General features: G+C 40.9%; 1 protein-coding gene across 1 annotated transcript in view; it reads right to left on the reverse strand.

Moving 5' to 3' along the window:
- Window positions 1–504: 504 nt before the first annotated feature.
- LOC100997979 overlaps window positions 505–25,942 on the reverse strand; it is a 42,193-nt gene continuing 16,755 nt past the window's right edge. The window contains exon 4 of the mRNA XM_031666960.1: window positions 505–1,003. Within this exon, the coding sequence (XP_031522820.1) occupies window positions 507–1,003 (497 nt within the window). The 3' untranslated portion in view covers window positions 505–506. The remainder of the gene's footprint in view (window positions 1,004–25,942) is intronic.

Raw genomic sequence — 25,942 nt, forward strand, 5'->3', positions numbered from 1 at the left:
AGAATAATACTTTCCAATAGAAATTTCTGCAATAATATTAATAGTAATGTTTCATATATGTGTCACTAAAAACATTGGCCATTAATCACCTTTGGCTATTGAGCACATGAAAATGTGGTTAGTGCCTGAGGAAGGTCCCCTTGAGTATTAAGCAGAGTATTGATTGGCACATGTGTATGAGAAAATTATCCAGACTGGACAAAGAACCATCCAAGAAGATTAAAGAGAATAGTACTCAGCTCTACTACAGAGAAAGGAGTAGTGCCTGCTTCTATAATCCAACCTGGAAAATGTTATATCATGGGATATTTAGTAGAGGACTCAAAAAGTTCTTGCCTCAGTAGTCAGAAATAATCTAGACTAAGTGCACCTCCGGTCTCACCTAACATCTTAAAAGCAAGACTAAAAATTATTTTCAAGTAAGATACCAGCATCCTAGAACAAAGTTCAAGAATACCTATGGGAATATAAAAATATCCAACACCTAAGCAGATTTTTTTTTTTATTTAATAAAGTTTTATTTTTCCAAATGAACAGTTGGTTGGACCTATTCGTGCATCTTCACCAACAGCTGGAGCATCTCCACCATTTGTATTTCTGGTGTAAATTACTTGAGCTCTGTGCTTTGAAACCAGTTTGATAAATCCTTTACTAAGGAGCTCCTGAAGGGCTGCCCTGGCCAGGGAGCCTTGAATCTTCAGTCTCTCAGAGACCACAGCTGGGGTTATAAGTTTATGGTTGGGAACTTCCTTACAGAGTTTGTTATAGGTAGCTTTGTCAAACAAGACTATGTTATTGAGCTTGTCCTGAACTTTGCCTTTGGACCACTTCTTCTTTTTGGCCTTGTCCCTGGATTTGTTCACTGGGTCTTTGTCTTTCTTGGCCAACTTTCCAGCATCTTTCTTCTTGTTGTCCTTGAGCGCATTGCAAAGCTCAGAGAGCAGTGGCAAACACAGCCTTGCTAAGATGTTGGACAAAAAGCAGCAGATAAAATTTAAAATGTCTCATATCCAATCAAAAATTTCTTGCAAAGAAGCAAGAAATGATACAGATTTTAGAACTAACAGATAAAGACACTAAAAGATATTGTAAACATTGTGTGTACATACAAAGAGATAAGTAGGTATGTGAAGATATAAAAAGGATCCAACCCAAACTTCTAGAGATGAAAACTGCAATGTCTGAGATGAAAAAGACCCTGGATAGGATTAACAGTAGACTATAATTACATAAGAAAAGATGAATGAACTTGAACATATAGCAACAAAAAGTATTCAAAATAAATCAGAAACAATTTATTTTAAGTGAAAAGAGCCGTGAGCTGTGAGACAATTTCAGTGGCCTAATATATATGTAATTGGATTCCCTAAAATAGAGATGTAGGACAGAGGCAAACATTTAGAAAAAGAATGGCCAAATATTTTCCAAATTTGACGAAAGCTATAAATCCACAGGTCCAAGAAGCTCAATGAACCCAAAGCTCAAGAAACATGAATACAATGACATTAAGGCACATAATAATCAAATTTCTCAAAACTAGTCATAGAGAGAAAATCTTAAAAGCAGTCAGATAAAAAAGATAAAGATGATATCAGATTTTTCACTGGAAACAATGAAAATAAGAAGACAGTGGGATAATCTTTATAGTGCAGAATGGAGAAAAAACCTGCCACCTAGAATTTTATATCCAGCAAAAATATCTTTTAAAAATGAAGGCAAAATAAAGACCTTTTCAGACAGACAAAAACTTAAATAATTTATTACCAGCATATCTTCACTACAAGAAATGTGAACATTTTCATACTGGAAGGAAGTGACACCAGGTAGAAATACAGATTTACACAAAAGAATAAAAAGCACTATAAGTGGTAACTTTGTTAATAAATATATGAGAGTTTTAATTATTTTTAAAATCTCTTATAAAGATAATTGACTTTTTAAACAAAACCAACATCAGTGTATTGAGGGTTTTATAACATGCATATAGGTAAAATGTGTGACAATCAGAAGTAATACCAATTCCACATGACCTCTTCCAGAAAAATATTCCTTACAGAAGAGGGAATATTTCCCAACTCATTTAATGAGGCCAGCATTATTCTGATGCCAAAACTATACAAAAGCATTACAAGGAAAGAGAACTACAGACCATCATTCCTGATGTACAGATAAGCAAAACTTCTAAAATCTCTCATCAAGACTCCTATTCCTATTTTATTGTCAAATTTCTTGCCAGCAGTAATATTAATTTCCTAGTTGGTTTCTATGCCTCCCCTCTCCTCACTCCTATTCATTATACCTACTCTTGACAAATCAGTCTTCTTTAACATGATTTGATCACGCCATTGCTCTACAGAAGTCTCTAATTGCTCCTATTGCATATGAAATAGATACAAAGTTGTAAGGTTATTATAGAAGAGGCTGAGAAAATTTTTCCACTAGCAAGCTACTAGGTAGAGTGTCCCAGATGATAGATTATTACTATGCACTTGTCCAATGTAGAAAATGTCATGAGGTGATCTTTGGTCCTTCTTATCCAAATTGTACTTTCTAACATCAAGCTCATCTGTAATAACATGGAATATCTATTGATCATGTGCTATGTGGTATTCATCGTGTAAGCACTTTACATGCATCATCTCCTCTGTAGAATCAGGATGATAATAGTATCTGCATTACAGAATTCTTAATGGGGATTAAAAAGTACGTATAAAATGCTATACAGTGTGGAAAATATTAAGTGCTATAATAAGCTATCATTGTCTAAGTACTTAGCCATGATTATTACTGTTGTTTAATCCGTATTACTCATTTAAGAAAATTATTGCATTAACTCTTTTTTTTTTTTCTTTTGAGATGGAGTTTTGCTCTTGTTGCCCAGGCTGGAGTGCAATGGTGTGATCTTGGCTCACTGCAACCTCTGCCTCCCGGGTTCAAGCGATTCCCCTGCCACAGCCTCCTGAGTAGCTGAGATGACAGGCATGTGCCACCACGCCCGGCTAAATTTGTATTTTTAGTAGATACGGGGTTTCTCCATGTTGGTCAGGCTGGTCTCGAACTCCTGACCTCAGGTGATCCACCTGCCTTGGCCTTCCAAAGTGCTGGGATTCCAGGCATTAGCCACCGCACCTAACCTTTTTTTTTTTGAGGCAAGAGTCTTGCTCTGTTGCCCAGGCTGGAGTGCAGTGGCATGATCTCGGCTCACTGCAACCTCTGCCTCCCAGATTCAAGCAATTCTCCTGCCTCAGTCTCCTGAGTAGCTGGGATTACAGGCATGCACCACCATACCCAGTTAATTTTTGTATTTTAGTAGAGACTGGATTTCACTATGTTGGCCAGGCTGGTCTCAAACTCCTGACCTTAAGTGATTCACCTGCCTCGGCCTCCAAAAGTAATTGGGATTACAGGTGTGAGCTAACATGCCTGGCCTTACCTCTTATTTATAGATGAAAACGGGCACAGAGAGGTTACGTAACTTGCCCAGGTCACATCACCAGTAAGTCGTAGAACTCATTCTTAAGTTGGATTCTGTTTGACCCCCAAGCTCATATTCTCAACCATGTTTTGACCTGAGTCCAGTAAAACATTATTGATATGGTTTGGATTTGTGTCCCCACCCAAATCTGATGTTGAATTGTAATCCCTAATGTTGGAGGTGTGGCCTGGTGGGAGGTGATTGGATCACGGGGGTACTGCTTCATGAATGTTTTAGCACCATCGTCTTCGTGCTGTTCTCATGAGAGTGAGTGAGTGAATTATCATGAGACCTGGTTGTTTAAAAGTCTGTGGTACCACCCGCACATGTCTCTTGCTCCTGTTCCCGCCATGTGAGATGTCTCACTCCTCCTTTCCCCTCCACCATGATTGTAAGTTTCTAGAGGTCTCCCCAGAAACTGAGCAGATGCCAGCATTATGCGAGCCAATTAAACCTCTTTTCTTTTCTCTTTTTTTTTTTTGAGACAGAGTCTCGCTCTGTCACCCAGGCTGGAGTGCAGTGGTGCAATCTTGGCTCACTGCAAGCTCCCCGCCTACCAGGTTCACGCCATTCTTCTGCCTCAGCCTCCCGAGCAGCTGGGACTACAGGCACCCACCACCACACCCATCTAATTTTTTGTATTTTTACTGGAGACAGAGTTTCACCGTGTTAGCCGGGATGGTCTCGATCTCCTGACCTTGTGATCCGCCTGCCTCAGCCTCCCAAAGTACTGGCCATGAGCCACCGTGCCTGGCCAAACCTCTTTTCTTTATAAATTACCTGTGTCAGGTTTTTTTTATAACAATGCAAGAACTAATGAAGAAAATTGGTACTGAGGAGTGGGGCTTTGCTATAAAGATACCTGAAAATGTGAAAGTGACTTTGGAACTGGGTAATGAGCAGAAATTGGAAGAGTGTGGAGGGCTTAGAAGAAGACAGGAAAATGAAGGAATATTTGGAACTTCCTAGAGACTGGTTGAATGGTTATGACCAAAATGCTAGTAGTGATATGGACAGTGAAGTTCAGGCTGATAAGGTCTCAGGTAGAAATGAGGAACTTATTGAGAACTGAAGTAAAGGTCACTTTTGTTATGCCTTAGCAAATAATTTGGCTGCTTTGTGCCCCTGCCCTAGGGATCTACGGAACTTTGAACTTGAGAGTGACGATTTACGGTATCTGGTGGAAGAAATTTCTAAGCAGCAAAGTGTTCAAGATGTGGCCTAACTGCTTCTAACAGTCTATGCTTATATGTGTGAGCAAAAAATCAACCTATGTTTAAACTTACGTTTAAAGGGGAAGTAGAGCAAAGATTTGGAAAATTTGCAGCCTGGTCATGTGGTAAGAAAAGAAAAGCCCATTTTCAGTGGAAGAATTCCAACAGGCTTTAGAAATTTGTATAAGTGAAAAAGAGCCAATTGCTAATTCCCAAGACAATGGGGGAAAGGCCTGGAAGGCATTTCAGAAACCTTTGCAGCAGCCCCTCCTATCACAGGCCCAGAGGCCTAGGAGGGGAGGATGGTTTTGTGGGCCAGACCCATGACCCTGGTTACCCTGCACAGCCTCAGGACACTGGTCCCTGCATTGTAGCCACTCCAGCTTCAGCCATAGCTCAAAGGGCCCAGGTACAGTTTGGGCTGCTGCTTCAGAGGGTACAAACTGTAAGACTTGGGAGCTTCCACATGGTGTTAAACCTGTGGGGGGGAAAAGTGCAAGAGTTGAGGCTTGGCCACCTCTGCCTAGATTTCAGAGGATGTACGGAAAAGCCTGAATGTCCAGGCAGAAGCCTGTTGCAAGAGTGGAGCCCTCATGGAGAACTTCTACTAGGATAGTGTGGAGGGTAAATGTGGGGTTGGAGCATCCCCCCAACAGAGTCCCCACTGGGGAACTGCCTACTGGAGCTGTGAGAAGAGTGCCATCATCCTCCAGACCCCAGAATGGTGGATCCACTGACAGCTTGCACCACACACCTGGAAAAGCTGCAGGCATTCAGTGCCATCCCATGAAAGCAGCTGCAGGGGCTACACCCTGCAGATCCACAGGGGCAGAGCTTCCTAAGGCCTTGGGAGCTCATCCCTTGCATAAGTATGTCCTAGATATGGGACATGGAGTCAAAGGAAATTATTTTGGAGCTTTAAGATATAATGACTGCCCTGCTGGGTTTTGGACTTGCATGGGACTTGTAGCCCCTTTCTTTTGGTTGATTTCTCCCTTTTGGAATGGGAGTACCTACCCAATGCCTATACCCCCATTGTATGTTTAAAGTAACTAACTTGTTTTTCATTTTATAGGCTAATATGTGGAAGGGAGTAGCCTTGTCTCAGATGAGACTTTGGACTTTTGAGTTAATGCAGAAAAGAGTTAAGACTTTGGAGGACTGTTGAGAAGGGATGATTATATTTTGCAATGTGAGAAGAACATGAGATTTAGGGGGCCCAGGGGTGGAATAATATGGTTTGGATCTGTGTCCCCATCAAATCTCATGTCAAATTCTAGTCCCCACTGTTGGAGGTGGGACCTTGGAGGTGGATTTCTCATGAGTGGTTTAGCACCATCCATTTGGTGTTGTTCTTGTGATAGTGAGGGAGTTCTCATGAGATCTGGTTGTTTAAAAGTGTGCAGCACCTTCCCCACTCACTCTCTCTTCTTCCTGCTCTGGCCATGCCATGTGTTTGTTTCCCCTTTGCCTTCTGACGTGATTGGAAGCTTCCTGAGTTCTCCCAAGAAGCAGAAGCCGCTATGCTTCCTGTACAGCCGGCAGAACCATGAGCCAATTAAACCTTCTTTCTTTATAAGTTACCCAGTCTCAGGTTTCTTTATAGCAGTGTAAGAATGAACTAATAGAATTATTTTTTCTCCTTTGCTCTGCAGTACTGAGTGGGCTCTTAAACAACTGTATCTGTCAAAGTGTTTCAATATAGGTTGATCCTCAAAAAGAGTTTGTAGTTGATAAGAAAGATGGTCCTTCCCTGAACCATTTCTTTAAAAATGTCAACACTCCCTAGAAGCTGTTCACACATCATTTCCCATTTTCTCCTGCACTAGTGCTGATATTACTTCTTAAATGCTGACAATATTTGAGAAGCTAATTTTAGACTTCCCTCTGGTAGAAACTAGAAGTGTGAAACAATGAGTTGGTGATCAAAACCACTGTCTGGCCTTCTCCCCATTACTTTACCAATCACAGCTTTGCTCTGTGTCCTGAGTTTTATAAGTTTATTTTTAAGGTTCCCATGTAAAGGTTGTTGTTTTTTTTTTTTTGCCCATTACAAAATAAGATGTTCTGTAATTTGCAACTCTTCTCTTGTTGCTCTCCTCACTCCAAGTCAGCACTTCATTGCCCTTGTTCTCAAGTCATTGCCCTTGTTCTCATGTCATATCTCAACACTCCAGCCACCTCAGTGGCTCTCTATCATTTTCAAGACTAAGCTGAAGTTCATTATGCTTGGTTTGTGTAACTCACATGTCATCTATTACCCATTGAGAGCTAAATAAGGTCATTCCGAACACGAGGGAATCTCGGTTTCTATCTAAGATTTCTGTGTCTCTATAGGGAGAACCTTTTGCGTTAGCACCCCCACTTCTGGGCTCAGGTTTTAGTGGGTTGGGACTCTGCAGCAACTGAGATATGTAATTCTGTTCCTTTTTAAGTTCTACAAACATCACAGAATCCCCTAGAATATGCCCATAAAATCCACCGACACAAAGCTAATTTTGAAAGGGTTTACGTTGTGACAATGCAAAAAATGTCAAGTTGAGCTTTAGGCATCGCTTTTTTGAAATGCTTTTTGGCTACTTCAACACCATTTTTACTGACTCTTCATCTTACATGGTCTAAATTGCACATCATATTTCTGATTCTCTTTCTCTCCTCCCTTTTCAGGAGATAAAACAAATGTCTTTCTTTGTTTTAGGTGGCTTTCTTTAGCCACCTCCTAAAATGTTTACCTTGATCCCTGCTGACTTTCATGCCTTATGTTCTATCACCATGCAGCATTCCAAGTATTGCCTCAAAAAGTATAGTAACCTTCCTAAGAGGAATTCTGATATTAGCTATTAAGATAATATATTTTTAAACTTTCATTACATCACAAGGCCCTTGTGACCTAAATTATGCTTATCCTTCTAGCCCACCTCTCTACTACTCCTGTGCCTCTTCTGCTACCAGCATACCATGTTCTTTCTCATTATCATATCTTAAAAACATATCATTATTCCCTATGCCTGGAAGCCTCTCCCATCATCCAATAGAAAAATATATATATATATATATATATATATATTTTTTTTTTTTTTTCTTTTTTTTTGAGACGGAGTCTTGCTCTGTCACCCAGGCTGGAGTGCAGTGGCCAGATCTCAGCTCACTGCAAGCTCCGCCTCCCGGGTTCACGCCATTCTCCTGCCTCAGCCTCCCAAGTAGCTGGGACTACAGGCGCCCGCCACCTCGCCCGGCTAGTTTTTTTGTATTTTTAGTAGAGACGGGGTTTCACCGTGTTAGCCAGGATGGTCTCGATCTCCTGACCTCGTGATCCGCCCGTCTCGGCCTCCCAAAGTGCTGGGATTACAGGCTTGAGCCACCGCGCCCGGCCGAAAAATATATATTTTTAAAGGAAAAATGTATCTTATACAAATATAAACACAAGTGAAATACTTTATTTAACTCATTTATTAATGAGGGAACTAGTAAGATGCTACAAAAACCAAAACAGATTCAAAGGAGAATCTAGTACAGACATGTATTGGGCCACATGAGCCATCAGGAATACTTAAATGAATTTACTTCAAAAATGTAAAACTGGCTTCTTCAACACCAGGAGAGGAAAATCAACTGAAACACCATCAAAAATAATTCATTTGCAGTCTCTGGACAAGAATAATTTGCATTGCTATCAGTCATCTATAAGTTACAGAGTTGTAAATAGTTCAAAGGCCACGAAAGGCACAAAGACCCCATAGAATCAGGTGTCTTGGAAATATGTGCTAGCCACTGCCTATTTTCCTTTCTTTTTTTTTTTAAAGTATTGTGGGCACATAATAGATATATATGTTTATAGGGTACATGAGATATTTTGATACAGACATACAGTGTGTAAAAATCATATCAGAGTAAATGGGGTATCCATCACCTCAAGCATTTATCCTTTCTTTGTGTTACAAACAATCCGATTGTACTTTTAGGTATTTAAAAATGTACAATAAATTATTATTGACTGTAGTCACTCTCTTGTGCTCTTAAATATCAGATCTTATTCATTCTAATTATATTTTATATATCTGTCTAATTATATTGACCACCCCCACCCCAGCTACGCTTTTCATCCTCTGATAACCATCATTCTACTCTCTACCTCCATAAATTCAATTGTTTCAATGTTCAGCCTCCACAGATTACTGAGAACATGTGAAGTTTGTTTTTCTGCGCCTAACATCGTTCACTTGACATGATAACCTTCAATTCTGTCCCCGCTGTTGCAAATTACAGGATCTCATTATTTTTTTATGGCTGAATAGTATTCCATTGTGTATATGTACCACGTTTTGTTTATCCATTTGACTATTGATGGACACTCAGGTAATAGTGTTGCAATAAACATGAAAGTGCAGATATCTCTTTGATATATTGATTTTCTTTTTGTTTTTTTTTTTGGATATATACCAGTAGTGGCATTGCTGGATCACATGGTAGCTCTATTTCTAGTTTTTTGAGGAATCTCCAAACTGTTCTTCATAGTGGATGTACTAATTTACATTCCCGCCAATAATGTACAAGGGTTCCCTTTTCTCCACATCCTCGCCAGCATTTGTTATTGCCTGTCTTGTACATAGAAGCTATTTTAACTGGGGTAAGGTGATAGCTAATTGTAATTTTGATTTGCACTTCTCTGATGATCAGTGATGTTGAGCACCTTTTTCAAATATCTGTTTGCCATTTGTGTGTCGTCTTTTTAGAAATGTCTATTCAGATTTTTTGCCCATTTTAAAATCAGATTATTAGATTGTTCCCTGTAGAGTTGTTTGAGTTCATTATATGTTGTGGTTATTAATCTCTTGTCAGGTTGATAGTTTGCAAATATTTTCTCCCATTCTGTGGGTTGTCTCTTCAATTTATTGATTATTTCCTTTACTGTGCAGAAGGTTTTTTTGATCATTTTTTGCTTTGAAAGATTGCCTGTGCATCAATTCTCTAATGATGAGTGATGTTGAGCTTCTTTTCATGATTGTTGGCCACTTCTATGCCTTCTTTTGAAAAGTGTCTGTTCATGTCCTTTGTCTACTTTTTAATGGGGTTGTTTGATTTTTTTCTTGTAAATTTGTTGATGTTCCTTATAGATGCTGGATATTAGACTTTTGTCAGATGCATCGTTTGCAAAAATTTTCTCCCATTCTGTAGGTTTTTTGTTTATTCTGTTGATAGTTTCCTTTGCTGTGCAGAAGCTCTTTAGTTTAATTAGATCCCATTTGTCAGTTTTTGCTTTTGTGATTATTTTTGGTGTATCAGATGACATGATTCTATATATAGAAAACCCCATAGTCTCAGTCCAAAAGCTCCTTCAGCTGATAAACAACTTCAGCAAAGTATTATGATACAAAATCAATGTGCAAAATTCACTAACATTCCTATGAATCAACAACAGTCAAGCTGAGAGCCAAGTCACGAATGCAATCCCATTCATGATTCCCACACAAAGAATAAAATACCTAGGCATACAGCTAACCAGGGAGTTGAAAGATCTCTACAAGGAGAACTATAAAACACTGCTCAAAGAAATCAGAGATGACACAAGCAAATGGAAAAACATTCTATGCTCATGGATAGGAAGAATCAATATTGTTAAAATGGCCACGCTGCCCAAAGCAATTTGTAGATTCAATGCTATTCCCACTAAACTATCATAGATATTCTTCAAATAACTAGAAAAAACGATTTTAAATCTCATATGGAACCAAATAAAAAGAAAGAGGCTGAATAGCCAAGGCAATCTACACAAAAGAACAAAGCTGGAGGCATCACACTACCTGACTTCAAACTATACTATGGGGCTACAGTAACCAAAACAGCATGGTACTAGTACAAAAACAGACATATAGACCAGTGTAACAGAATAGAGAACCTAAAAATGAGGCTGCACATCTACAACTATCTGGTCTTTGAAAAACCTTATAAAAACTAGCAATTGGGAAAAGATTCCCTATTCAATATACAGTGCTGGGATAACTGGCTATCCAAAAGCAGAAGATTGAAACTGGACCCCTTCCTTACACCACATACAAAATTAACTTAATTTGGATTAAAGATTTACACGTAAAACCAAAAACTATAAAACTACAAAAACCTGGAAGACAACCAAGGCAATACCATTCTGGATATATGTATTAGTTCTTCTTTAAGGGTTTGGTAAAATTCAGCAGTGAAGCCGCTAAGTTGCAGACTTTTCTTTGGTGGGAGACTTTTCATTATGGCTTCAATCTTCTTATTAGTCTGCTCAGGTTTTTGATTTCTTCCTGGTTCAATCTTGGTAGGTTGTATGTATCTAGGAATTTATCCATTTCTCTTAGATTTTCCAATTTATTGGCATATAGTTGCTGATATGCCAATAAAGTAGCCTCTAATGATCTTTGAATTTCTGGAGAATCAGTTTTAATGTCTCTTTTTCATATCTGATTTTATTTATTTGGGTCTTCTCTCTTTTGTTCTTAGTCTGGCTAAAGGTTTGTGAATTTTATTTATCTTTTCAATAAACCAATTTTTTGTTTCATTAATCTCTTGTATTGTTTTCTTCATGTCAATTTCATTTATTTCTGCTCTGATCGTTATTATTTCTTTTTTTCTCCTTTGGTTTGGTGTGTTCCTGCTTTCCTAGTTCTTCAAGATGCATCATGAGGAGAAGGGTAGCCAAGGTGGCTGACTAGAGGCAGCTAGTGTGCATGGCTCTAACGGAGAGGAACGGAAGGGGCGAGTAAATTCAGCACCTTCAACTGAAACATCCAGGTACTCTCAGTGGGACTAACCAAGGCAACAACTTGACCCATGGAGAATGAAGAAAAGCAAGGCAGGATGATGGCACACCCAGGAGTGACATGGAGCCAGGGGAGCCTCCCCAACCCAGGGAATGTGCAACCATGGGAACCCATGCTTCACCCATGGATCTTTGCAACCCTCAGGTCAGGAGATCCCCTCATGAACCCACTCCATTAGGGCCTTCAGTCTGACAGATAGAGCTATGTGGAGTCTCAGCAGAGTAGCTGCTCAGGGATGTGTGGAGAACCAGGAGCTTTAGATACCTGGGCTTTCCTGGACTCCCATTAAAAGTAGCTGCAACTCTGGCAAAGCAGGAGATGAGACAAGTGTACATACCCATAGGAAAGAGGCTGAATCCAGGGGGCTGAGCAGTGACAGTCTACAGGCCCCGCTTCCATGGCACCTCATAGGATAAGACCCACTGGCTTGGAATTCCAGCCAGCCACCAGCAGCATTGCACCTCCGTGAGACAGAGCTCGCAGCGGGAGGGGAAGGCTGCCATCTTTGCTGTTTGGGAGACTTAGTCATTTCAGCCTTTGGGCTTTGGAGAGTCCCAGCCAACTGGGGGTGGAGGCAGTACCCCTGCACAGCACAGCTGCTTTATAAAAGCATGGCCAGACTGCTTTTGTAAAGTCGGTCTCTGATCCTGTTCCTCCTGTCTGGGTGGGACCCCCAAATCGGGGCTTCCAGCTACCCCTGCCAGTGTTCTCTGGCAGACAAGAGTTTTGAGACCTCCCTGGAACAGAGCTCCCAGAAGGAGAGGTGAGCTGTCATCTTTGCTGTTTGAGCAACTTAGCCATTCCAGCCTTTGGGCTTTGGAGAGTCTGAGCTGATCAGGATGGAAGGGATCCTCCAGCACAACACAGCTGCTCTATGAAAATGTGGCCAGGCTGCTTTCTAAGGCGTGTCCCTGTTCCATTCCTCCTCACTGGCAGGACCTCCCAACCAGCATCTCCAGCCACCCTCAGCAGTATTACCTGGCCAACAGATATTTGAAACTTCCCTGGAATGGACATCCCAGAGGGAGGGGTGGGCTGCTACCTTTGCTGTTTGGGCAACTTAGCGATTCCAGCCTTCCAGCTTTGGAGAGCCCAAGCTGATCAGGGGTGGAAGTGGTACCCCAGCACAGCACAGCTGCTCTGCAAAAACATTGCCAGACTGCTTTTTAAAGTGAGTCCTTGATCCCATTCCTTATCACAAGGTGGGGCCTCCCAACCGGGGTCTCCAGCTACCCTCACCAGTGTTTTCTGCCTGACAGAGGTTTCACACCCCCCTGTGTTGGAGGTCCCGAGGGGAGGATCAGGCCACCATCTTTGCTGTTTGGGTGACTTAGCCATTCCAGCCTTCAGGCTTTGGGGTGTCCATGGCAATGGAGAGCTGAGGTGGATCCCCAGCACAGCACAGCTGATGTATGAAAACATGGCCAGACTGCATTTTTAAGCAGCTCCCTGATCCCATGCCTTCTCAATGGGCAGGACCTTCCAACTGGGATCTCCAGCCACCTCCGTCAGATGCATTCTGGTTGGCAACAGGTCTGTATCTCCCTGGGACAGAGCTCCCAGAGGAAGGGGCAGGCTGCCATCTTTGCTGCTTTTCATCCTTCAAGAGATACCTCCAGGTACTAGAAAATCTGAGGTGACTAGGGACTGGAGCAGGCCTCCAGCATACTGAAGAAGCCCTAAAGAAAAGTGGCCAGACTGTTACATGGGTGCCCACTTCTGTATCTCCTCACCAGGCAGGTCTTCCACACCTGGCCTCCAGCCAGGCCTGTGCCAGAGCTACTGAGCCAGTAGCAACTCGGCAACTCCCTGAACAGAGTCTCCAGGGACAACTGAAAGCCTCTCTGCTACTGCCTCTACAGTAAAACTGCCCTTGCCACCTTCGGACAAACAAGGAGCAAAGGCCCTAAGTGCTTATCCACACTCCAACAAGCTGCAGTTGACCCAAGGAGAGGATGCCAGTCTGTCTCCCACTGGTCCCACACACCTTCCACTGCTTATCACCAGACAGGGTACCCCTGGCTTGGGCCCACAGCACAGACCCTCCATCCTGGGCTGATTGCACTGAATAATTGCTGACCTGCATCCCTCTGGGTGGAGCCCCCGGGGGACAAGAAAAGACCCTTGGCCACAACCACTATTAAGGCCTATTCCTCTGCTGCCTCCAAGTTGGGGAAGAAACAAACACTGACATCACCCCAGAGATACAGTGGGCAGCCTAGGAGTGCCAAGCAGTGATCAACAACCAACACTTGAGGGGGAGAGGAAACCACACTTTCAAAGCATTGAGAGGGAACGTGGCTGTAATTATTAGGAAACGTAGGGGAGCCACAGAACCGAGCAAGAGTCTACCAATTGATCAGTAAGCCTAAATGCTACGTACTGGATCACACCCCAAAGCTTCAACTCCAAAAACACCTTGTAGGCCAGATGCGATGGTTCATGCCTAGAATTCTAGCACTTTCAGAGGCCAGGGTGAGCAGATTGCCTGAGCTCAGGAGTTTGAGACCAGCCTGAGCAACCTGGTGAAACCCCATTTCTACTAAAATATAAACAATTAACAGGGCATGGTGGTGTGCTCCTGTAGTCCCAGCTACTCAGAAGGCTGAGGCAGGAGAATCACTTGAACCCTGTAGGCGGAGGATGCAGTGAGCCGAGATTGTGCCACTGCACTCCAGCCTGGGCAACAGAGTGAGACTCGGTCCCCAAAACAACAACAACAACAAAAATACCTTGCAAACGTACCCCACTTTGAGAGGATTTTTTTTTTTTTTTTTTTTTTTTTGGCGGAGTCTCACTCTATCACCCAGGCTGGAGTGCACTGTTGTGATCTCGGCTCACTGCAACATCCACCTCCTGGGTTCAAGTGATTCTCCTGCCTCAGTCTCCCAAGGCATTACAGGCATGTGCCACTACGCCCAGCTAATTTTTGTATTTTTAGTAGAGACGGGGTTTCATCATGTTGGCTAGGCTGGTCTCAAACTCCTGACCTCAGGTGATCCCCCCACCTTGGCCTCCCAAAGTGCTGGAATTACAGGCGTGAGCCACCGTGCCTGCCCTAACATTTCCCACTCTGAAAGCAGAGATAGGAAGTCAGCTTCAAATAAAGACCCTGCACAAAGCCTTGGCACAGTGAAAACGTCCAGAAGTCTACACTGCAGTTAAAGGAATATCCACATGCAGAGATGAGAAAGAACCAATGCAAGAACTCTAGTAACCCAAATGACCTGAGCGTCTGTTGTGTGTCCTCCAAATGACCACACCAATTCTTCAAGAGTTCTTAACCAGGCTGAGCTGGCTGAAATGAGAGAAACAGAATTCAGAATATGGTTAGGAAAATAATCACTGAGATTCAGGAAGACAGCAAAACCCAATCCAAAGAAATTAAGAATCCCAATTAAAGCAAAACAGGAACCAAAGGACAAAATAGCTGGTATAAAAAATAACCTAACAGGTCTGACAAAACTGAATAACACAATACAAAAATTTCACAATACAATTACAAATATTAACAGCAGAGTAAACCAAGCTGAGGAAAGAATTGCAGAACTTGAAGACTGGTTCTCTGAAATAATGCAGTCAGACAAAAGAAAAAAAAAGAGTAAAAAGGAACAAACAGGCCACGTGTGGTGGCTCATGCCTGTAATCCCAGCACTTTGGGAGGCTGAGGCATGTGGATCACCTGAGGTCAGGAGTCTGAGACCAGCCTGGGTAACATAGTGAAACCCCATCTCTTCTAAAAATACAAAAATTAGCTGGGCATGGTGGTGGGCACCTGTAGTCCCAGCTACTCAGGAGGCCAAGGCAGGAGAATTGCTTGAACCTCGGAGGCAGAGGTTGCAGTGAGCCAAGATTGTGCCATTGCACTCCAGCCTGGGCAACAAGAGTGAAACTCCATCTCAAATAAATAAAATAAAATAAAATAAAATTAAAAAAAGGAACAAACAAAATCTCTAAGAAGTATGGAATTACGTAAAGAGGTCAAATGTACCAATCACTGGCATTTTTGAAAGATAGGAGGAGAAAGCAAACAAATTCAAAAATGTATTTCGGCCGGGCGCGGTGGCTCAAGCCTGTAATCCCAGCACTTTGGGAGGCGCTTTCTGACGGCTGGGATCACGAGTTCGGGAGATCGAGACCATCCTGGCTAACACGCAGTGTCCCCGCCCCAAAACACAAAACTAGCCTGGCTTAGGTGGCGGCACTGTAGTCCCAGCTACTCGGGAGGCTGAGGCAGGAGAACAAGGAATCGTGGAGGCGGAGCTTGCAGTGAGCCGGAGATCCCGTCACTGCACTCCAGCCTGGCGATGAGCCAGACTCCTCGCCTCAAAAAAAAAAAAAAAAAAAAAAGTGTATTTCAGGATATCATTCATGAAAACTTCCTTGACCTTGCTAGAGAGGCAAATGCAAAATTCAGGAAATCCAGAGAACTCCTACAAAGTTCAATACAAGAAGATCACTCACAGGCTGGGCATGTTGGCTCACACCTGTAATCCCAACTCTTTGGGAGGCTGAGGTGGGTGGATCACCTGAGGTCAGGAGTTCAAGACCAGCCTGATCAACATGGTGAAACCCTGTATCTACTAAAAATACAGAAAAATAAAAAATTAGCCAGGCATGATGGCAAACACCTGTAGTCCTAGCTACTTGGGAGGCTGAGGCAGGAGAATTGCTTGAACCCGGGAGGCAGAGGTTGCAGTGAGCCGAGATCACGCCATTGCACTCCAGCCTGGGCAACTAGAGCAAAACTACATCTCAAAAAAAAAAAAAAAAAGAAGAAGAAAAAGAAGAAGAACACCCACAAGACACATAATCATCAGATTTTCCAAGGTCGAAATGAAAGAAAGAATGTTAAAGGCAGCTAGAGATTAAGGGTAGGTTACCTACAAAGGGACCCCAGCAGACTACCAGAAGACCTCTCAGCTGAAACCCTACACGTCAGAAGAGATTGGGGCCTATATTCAATATTCTTAAATAAAAAATCTTCAGCCAAGCATTGCATACCCAGCCAAACCTAAACTTCCTAAGTGAAGGAGAAATAAGATCCTTTTCATACAAGCAAACGTTGAGGGAGTTTGTTACTACCATACCTACCTTACAAGAGATCTTGAAAGGAGCACTAAATATTGAAAGGAAAAACCAGTACCAGATAACACAAAAACACACTTAAAAACACACATCAGTATCACTATAAAGCAAACACACGAACAAGCCAACATAATACCAGCAAACAACACAATGACAGGATCAAATCCACACATATCAATATTAATCTTGAATGCAATCAAGATAAATGCCCAGTTTAAAAGGCACAGAGTGGCAACCTGGATAAAAAAGCAAGCTCCATCCAGGTGTGGTGATGCCGAAGTAGATGAAAAAAAGAATAACAAATAAACAAACAAAGCAAGATCCAATGGTATGCTGCCTTCAAGACACCCATCTCACATGTAATGACATACACATAGGCTCAAAATAAAGGGGTGGAGATTAAAAATCTAGCAAGAAAATGGAAAACAGAGAAAGCAGGAGTTGCAATCTTAGTTTCTGACAAAACAGACTTCAAACCAATAAAGATAAGAAAGACAAATAAGGATATTACATAACGGTAGAGGGTTTGATTAAATAAGACCTAACTATTCTAAATATATATGCACCCAACACAGGAGCACCCAGATTCATAAAGCAAGTTCTTAAGAGACCTACAAAGAGACATAGACTCCCAAAGAATAATGATGAGTGACTTCAACACTCTGGTGACATTATTAGACAGATCATCCAGGCAGAAGATTAACAAAGGTATTCAGGACCTGAACTCAACTTTGGATGAAATGGATGTGATAGACCCTTACAGAACTCTCCACCCCAAAACAACTGAAAATACATTCTTCTCATTGCCTGCCACATAACACATACTCTAAAATCAGTCACATAATTGGACATAAAATAATTCTCAGCAAATGCAAAAGGACCAAAATCATACCAAACATACTCTTGGACCACAACTCAATAATAATAAAATTCAAGGCCAAGAAAATCGCTCAAAACCATAAAATTACATGGAAATTAAGCACATGCTCCTAAATGACTTTTGGGTAAATAATGAAATTAAGGCAGAAATCAAGAAGTTCTTTGAAAATAATGACAACAAAGATACAACATACCAAAATCTCTCGGACACAGTTAAGGCAGTGTTAAAAGGGGAAATTCATAGCACTAAAATGCCTACATCAAACAGTTGGAAAGATCTCAGTTTAACAACATAACATCACAACTGAAATAATTAAAGAAGCAAGAAAAAATCAACCCCAAAGCTAGAAGACGACAAGAAATTATAAAAATCAGAGCTAAACTAAAGGAAATTAAGACAAAAAGCCATTCAAAAGATCAACGAATCCAGAAGTTGGTTTTTTAAAAACATTATTAAGATAGATAGGCTGCCAGCTAGACTCATCAAGAAGAAAAGAGAGAAGATCCAAATAAGTACAATTAAAAATGACAAATGGAGTGTTACAACTGATGCCACAGAAATAAAAATAACCATCGGAAATTACTACAAACACCTCTTGCACACAAACTAGAAAACCTAGAAGAGATGCAAAAATTCCTGGACAAATACATTCATCCAAGATTGAACCAGGAAGAGACTGATTCTGTGAACAGACCAATAATGAGCTCTGAAATTGATTCAGTAGTAAATAGCCTACTAACCATAAAAAGCCCAGGACCTAATGGATTCACAGCTGAATTCTTCCAGATGTACAAAGAAGAGAAGAAGAGCTGATACATTTCTACAGAAACTATTCCAAACATTGAGAAGGAGGGAATCCTCCCTAGTTCTTTTTTTTTTTTTTTTTTTTCCCCAGACAGAGTCTTGCTCTGTCACCCAGGCTGGAGTGCAGTGGTGCGATCTCAGCTCACTGCAGTCTCTGCCTCCCGAGTTCAAGCAATTCTCTTGCCTCAGTCTCCTGAGTATCTGGGATTACAGGTGCACACCACCACACCCAGCTAATTTTTGTATTTTTAGTAGAGATGGGGTTTTGCCATGTTGGCCAGGCTGGTCTTGAACTCCTAATCCCAAACAATTCACCCACCTCAGCCCTCTAAAGTGATGGGATTGCAGATGTAAGCCACTGTACCCATCCCCTAACTCATTTTATGAGGTCAGCATCACCTTGAAACAAAAACCTGGCAGAGACACAACAATAAAAGAAAACTTCAGCCCAATATCCTTGATGAACATCAATGCAAAAATCTTCAACAAAATATCGGAAAACCAAATTCAGCAGCACATCAAAAACTAATCCACCATGATCAAGTAGGCTTGATCCAAAGGATGTAAAGTTGGTTCATTATATGAAAATTAATAAATGTGATTCATCACATAAACAGAACTGAAGACAAAAACCACATGATTATTTCAATAGATGCAGAAAAGGCTTTTGATAAAATTAAACACTCTTCATGCTATAAACTCTTAATAAACTAGGTATTGAAGGAACATACTTCAAAATAATAAGAGCCATCTATGACAAACCTGCAGCCAACATCATACTGAATGAGCAAAAGCTGGAAGCATTCCCCTTGAAAATCAACACAAGACAAGGATGCCCTCTCTCACCACTCCTATTGAACATTTACTAGTATTGGAAATCCTCAACAGAGCGATCATGCAAGAGAAAGAAATAAAGGGCATCCAAATAGGAAGAGAGGAAGTAAAACTATCTCTGTTTGCAGATGACATAATTCTGTATCTAGAAAACCCCATAGTCTCAGCCCAAAAGCTTCTTCAGCTGATAAACAACTTCATCAAAGTTTCAGGATACAAAATCAATGTACAAAAATCACTAGCATTCCTATACACCATCAACAGCCAAACCGAAAGCCAAATCAGAATGGCAATCTCATTCACAATTGCCACAAAAAGAATAAAGTAAGTTAACTGGGAAGATGAAAGGTCTTTACAATGAGAATTACAAAACACTGCTCAAAGAAATCAGAGAAAACATAAACAAATGAAAAAATGTTCCATGCTCATGGATACGAAGAATCGATATCACTAAATTGGTCGCACTGCCCAAAGCAATGTACAGATTCAATGTGACGCCTATAAAACTACCAAGGACATTATTCACAGAGCTAGAAAAAACTATTTTAAATTTCATATGGAACCAAAAAAGAGCCTGAATAGCCAAGGCAATCCTAAGTAAAAAGAACAAAGTTGGAGGCATCACATTAGCAAACTTCAAACTATGTTACAGAGCTGCAGTAACCAAAACAGCATAGTACTGGTACAAAAACAGACGGCTAGGCCAATGGAACAGAATAGAGAACTCAGAAACAAGGCTGCACACTTATAACCATCTGATCTTTGACAAAGGTGACAAAAACAAGCAATGCGGAAAAGACTCCCTATTCAATAAACAGTGCTGGGATAACTGGCTAGCCATATGTAGAAGATTGAAGCTGGACCCCTTCTTTTTTTTTTTTTTTTTGAGAGAGAGTCTTTCTCTGTTGCCCAGGCTGGAGTGCAGTGGCATCATCTCAGCTCACTGCAAACTCCACTTCCTAAGTTCAAGCAATTCTCTGCCTCAGCCTCCTGAGTAGCTGGGATTACAGATGCCTGCTACCACGCCCAGTTAATTTTTGTATTTTTAGTAGAGACAGAGTTTCACCATCTTGGTCAGGCTGGTCTTGAACTCCTGACCTCGTGATCCACCTGCCTCGACCTCCCAAAGTGCTGGGGTTACAGGTGTGAGCCACCGTGCCCGGCCTGGACTCCTTTATACCATATACAAAATCAACTCAAGATGGTTTAAAGATTTAAATGTAAAGTCCGAAACAATAAAAACCCTGGAAGACAACCTAAGCAATACCATTCTAGACATAGGAACAGGCAAAGATTTCATGACAAAGACACCAAAAGCAAGAGCAACAAAAGTAAAAATTGACAAGTGGAATCTAAAAGCATTAGAACTTCTGCACAGCAAAATAAACTATCAACAGGTTGAACAGACAACTTACAGAAAGGGGGAAAATATTTGCAAACTATATATCTGACAAAGGTCTAATATCCAGCATCTATAAGGAACTTAAACAAATAAAGAAGAGAAAAACAAACAATCCTATTTAAAAGTGGGCAAAGGATATGAACAGACACTTTTCAGAAGGAGACATACATACAGGCAATAAGCATTTGAGAAAAAGCTCACTATCACTGATTATTAGAGAAGTGCAAATCAAAAACCATAGTGAGGTACCATCTCACAGCAGTCAGAATGGCTATCATTAAAAAGTCAAAAAATAACAGATGCTTGCAAGGTTGCAGAGAAAAGTAAACCCTTATACATTGTTGATGGGAGTGTAAATTTGTTCAAACATTGTGGAAAGCAGCATGGTGATTCTTCAAAGAGCTAAAAGCAGAACTACCATTTGACTCAGTAATACTATTCCTGAGCATATACCCAGAGGAATATAAATTATTTTACCATAAAGACACATGCATGCGAATGTTCACTGCAGCACTATTCACAATAGCAAAGACATGGAATCAAACTAACTGCCCATCAGTGACAGATTGGATACAGAACATGTGGTACATATACACTATGGAATACTATGCAGCAATAAAAAGAACGAGATTATGTCTTTTGCATATATATGAATGGAGCTGGAAGCCATTATCTATAGCAAATGAATGCAGGAACAGAAAACCAAATACCACATGTTTTCTCTTACAAGTGGGAGCTAAATGATGAGAACTTATGAATGTAAAAAAGGAAACAACAGATGCTGGGATCTAACAGGGTAGAGAGTGGGAGGAGGGAGAGGAGCAGAAAAGATAACTGTTGAGTACTGGGCTTAATATCTGCATGATGAAATAATCTGTACAACAAACCTCCATGACACAAATTTACCTATGAAACAAAACTTTCACAGGTACCCCTGAACCTAAAATAAAAGTTAAAAATATATTTTAAAAAATTAAAATAGTCTGGGTGAGGTGGCTCATGCCTGTAATCCTAGCACTTTGGGAGGCCAAGGTGAGTAGATCACCTGAGGTCAGGAGTTCAACACCAGTCTGGCCAACATGGTGAAACCCCATCTCTACTGAAAATACAGAAATTAGCTGGGTGTGGTGATGCATGCCTGTAATCCCAGTTACTTGGGAGGCTGAGGCACAAGAATCACTCAAACCTGGGGGGCAGAGGTTGCAGCGAGTCAAGATCCCTCCACTGCAATCCAGCCTGGGTGATAGAGCCAGACTCCGTCTCAAAAAAAAAAAAAAAAAAAGATGCATCATTAGGTTGTTTATTTGAAGTTTTTCTACTTTTTTGATGTAGACACTTACAGCTGTAAATATTTTCTTTTAGTACTGCTTTCACTGTATCTTTTTTTTTTTTTTTGAGATGGAGTCTCGCTGTGTCTCCCAGACTAGAGTGCAGTGGCGTGATCTCAGCTCACTGCAAGCTCCGCTTCCTGGGTTCACGCCATTCTCCTGCCTCAGCCTCCCGAGTAGCTGGGACTACAGGCGCCAGCCACCATGCCCGGCTAATTTTTTGTATTTTTAGTAGAGACAGGGTTTCACCGTGTTAGCCAGGATGGTCTCGATCTCCTGACCTTGTGATCCACCCACCTCGGCCTCCCAAAGTGCTGGGATTATAGGCATGAGCCACCATGCCCTGCCCACTGTATCTTATAGGTTTTGGTATGTTGTGTTTCCATTATCATTTGTTTCAAGAAATTTATCAATTTTCTTCTTAGTCTCTTCATTGTTATATTGATCATTAAGGAGTGTATTGTTTGATTTCCATGTGTTTGTACAGTTTCCAAAATTCCTCTTGTTACTGACTTCTAGTTTTATTCCACTGTGGTCAGAGAAGATACTTGATATTATTTCATTTTTTCTGAATGTTTTAAGACTTGTTTTGTGGCCTATCATATGGTCTATCTTTGAAAATGATCCATGTGCTGAGGAGAACGTGTATTCTAGAGCCATTGGATGAAATGTTCTGTAAACATCTATTAGGTGCATTTAGTCTGTAGTGCTGATTAAGTCCAATGTCTTTGCTAATTTTCTTTCTGGAAGATCTGTCCAGTGCTGAAAGTGTGGTATTAAAGTCTTCAGCTATTGCTGTACGGGGATCTCACTCTCTCTATAAGCTCTAATAATATTTGCATTATATATCAGGCTGCTCCAGTGTTGGGTATATGCACATTTACAATTCTTATATCTTCTTGCTGAAATGACTCCATTTTTATTGTATCATGACATTCTTTGTCTGTTTTTATAGTTCCTGTCTTAAAACTTATTTTGTCTGATACAAGCATAGCTACTCCTGTTCTTTTTTGGTTTCCATTTGCATGGAATATCTTTTTCAATTCCTTTATTTTCAGTTTATATGTGTCTTTATAGGTGAAGTGTATTTCTTGTAAGCAACAGATCATTAGGTCTTATTTTCTAATCCATGCAGCCACTCTATGTTTTTTAATTGGAGAGTTTAATACATTTACATTCAATATTATTATTGATAAGTACATACTTACTTCTGTCATTTTAGTTATTTATTTTCTTGTTGTTTTGTAGTCTTCTCCTCCTTTCCTTTTTTCCTATCTTCCATTTGCTGACAGTGATTTTCTCAGGTGGTACATTTTAATTTCTTGCTTTTTATTTTTTGTGTATCTGTTGTATGTTTTTTGATTTTAGGTTACCCCAAGTCTTACAAATAATATTTAAAAACCCATTTTTAAGCTGATGACAACTTAATGATGATTGTATAAACAAACTATGAGCAAGAGACAGCTAATAAATACTCTACAGTTTAAATTCATTCCCGTGCTTTGGCTGGGCATGGTGGCTCATGCCTGTAAACCCAGCACTTTGGGAGGCTGAGGTGGGTGGATCATTTAAGGTCAGTAGTTTGAGACCAGCCCAGCCAACATGGTGAAACCCCGCCTCTACTAAAAAATACAAAAATTAGCTGGGTGTCATGCAAATGCTTGTAATCCCAGCTACTTGGGAGACGGAGGTGGGAGGATCCTTTGAACCCAGGAGGCAGAGGTTGCAGTGAGCCAAGATCGTGCCACTGAACTGCAGCCTCAGCGACAAAGCAAGACTCCATCTCAAAATAAATAAATAAATAAATAAACAAATAAACAAATTCATCCCCCTGCTTTTTTTTTTTTTTTTCTTTCTTTTTGAGACGGAGTCTCGCTCTGTCGCCCAGGCTGGAGTGCAGTGGCCGGATCTCAGCTCACTGCAAGCTCCGCCTCCTGGGTTCACACCATTCTCCTGCCTCAGCCTCCCGAGTAGCTGGGACTACAGGTGCCCGCCACCTCACCCGGCTAGTTTTTTGTATTTTTTAGTAGAGATGGGGTTTCACTGTGTCAGCCAGGATGGTCTCGATCTCCTGACCTTGTGATCTGCCCATCTCGGCCTCCCAAAGTGCTGGGATTACAGGCTTGAGCCACCGCACCCGGCCCCCCCTGCTTTTTAACTTTTTTGTTTCCATTTATATCTTATCGTATTGTCTTGAAAATTTGATATAATTATTATTTTTGATCAGTTCATCTTTTAGTCTTTTTACTCGAGATTTGAGAATTTACACACCACAATCACAGTGTTATAATATGCTGTGTATTTAGTATTACCAGTGAGTTTTGTACCTTCAGGTGATGTCTTCTTGCTCATTAACATTCCTTTCTTTCAGATTAAAGAACTCTGTTAGTATTTCTTGTAGGCCAGGTCTGGTGTTTATGAGATCCCTCAACTTTTGTTTGTCTGGGAAAGTCTTTATTTCTTTTTCATGTGGGAAGGATATTTTCTCTAGATACACTATTCTAGGATAAAAGTTTTTCCTTCATCACTTTATTTATTTATTTTATTAAAAATTTTTTTTTTTGAGACAGAATCTTACTCTGTTTCCCAGGCTGGAGTGCACTGGCACGATCTCAGCTCAGTGCAACCTCTGCCTCCTGGGTTCAAGCGATTCTCTCACCTCAGCCTCTCGAGTAGCTGGGATTACAGGTGCGCACCACCACACCTGGCTAATTTTTGTATTTTTGGTAGAGATGGGGTTTCACCATGTTGGCCAGGCTGGTCTTGAACTCCTGATATCAGGCAATACACCTGCTTCGGCCTCCCAAAATGCTGAGATTACAGTCCTTCCTCACTTTAAATATGTCATGCCGCCTTCTTCTGGCCTGTAAGGTTTCCACTGAAAAGTCTTCTGCCGGACATATTGTGTTGTTATTTGTTTCTTTTCTCTTGTGGCTTTTAGGATCCTTTCTTTATCCTTGACCTTTGGTAGTTTATTAAATGCTCTGAGGCAGTCTTCTTTGGGTTAAATCTGCTTAGTGTTCAGTAACCTTCTTGTAGTTGAATGTTGATGTCTTTCTCTAGGTTTGGGAAGTTTTCTGGTATTATCCCTTTGAATAAACTTTCTACTCCTATCTCTCTCAATCTCCTCTTACGGGCCAATAACTCTTAGATTTGCCCTTTTGAGGCTATGTTTTTGATCTTGTAGGTGTGTTTCATTCTTTTTCTTGTTTATTTATTTATTTTGTATCCTCTGTGTATTTTCAAAATAGTCTGTCTTCGAGTTCACTATGTCTTTCTTCTGCTTGATCAATTCTGCTGTTATGAGAGTCTGATACTTTCTTCAGCATATCAATTGCTTTTTTGTTTGTTTGTTTGTTTTTGTTTGAGACAGGCTCTCTGTTACCCAGGCTAGAGTGCAGTCACGTGATCTTGGCTCACTGGAACCTCCACCTCCTGGGTTCAACCAATTCTTCTGCCTCAGCCTTCTGAGTAGCTGGGAATACAGGCGTGTGCCATCATGCTCTACTAATTTTTGTATTTTTTGGTAAAGATGGGGTTTCATCATGTTGGCCAGGCTGGTCTTGAACTCCTGACTTCAGGTAATTCACCTGCCTCAGCCTCCCAAAGTATTGGGATTACAGGTGTGAGTCACTGTATCTGGCCTCAATTGCATTTTAAACTCCATAATTTCTTCTGAATTCTTTTAAATTATTTAAATCTCTTTGTTAAATCCTATCTGTTAGGATTCTGAATTCCTTCTCTGTGTTATCTTGAATTTCATTGTGTTTCCTCAAAATAGCTATTTTGAATTCTCTGTCTGTAAGGTCACATATCTCTGTGTCTCTGTAACTGGTCACTAGTACCTTATTTTTATTTATTTATTTATTTAATTTATTTTTTTGAGACAGAGTCTTACTCTGTCACCCAGGTTGGAATGCAGTGGTGTGATCTTGGATCACTGCAACATCTGCCCTCTGAATTCAAGGCATTCTCCTGCCTCAGCCTCCCGAGTAGCTAGGATTATAGGCACCTGCCACCACGCCCAGCTAATTTTTTGTATTTTTAGTAGAGACAGAGTTTCACCATCTTGGCCAGGCTAGTCTTGAACTCCTGACCTCATGATCCACCCACC

This window comes from Papio anubis, chromosome 1 (assembly GCF_008728515.1).
Source record: "Papio anubis isolate 15944 chromosome 1, Panubis1.0, whole genome shotgun sequence".
NCBI classification, from domain to species: domain Eukaryota; kingdom Metazoa; phylum Chordata; class Mammalia; order Primates; family Cercopithecidae; genus Papio; species Papio anubis.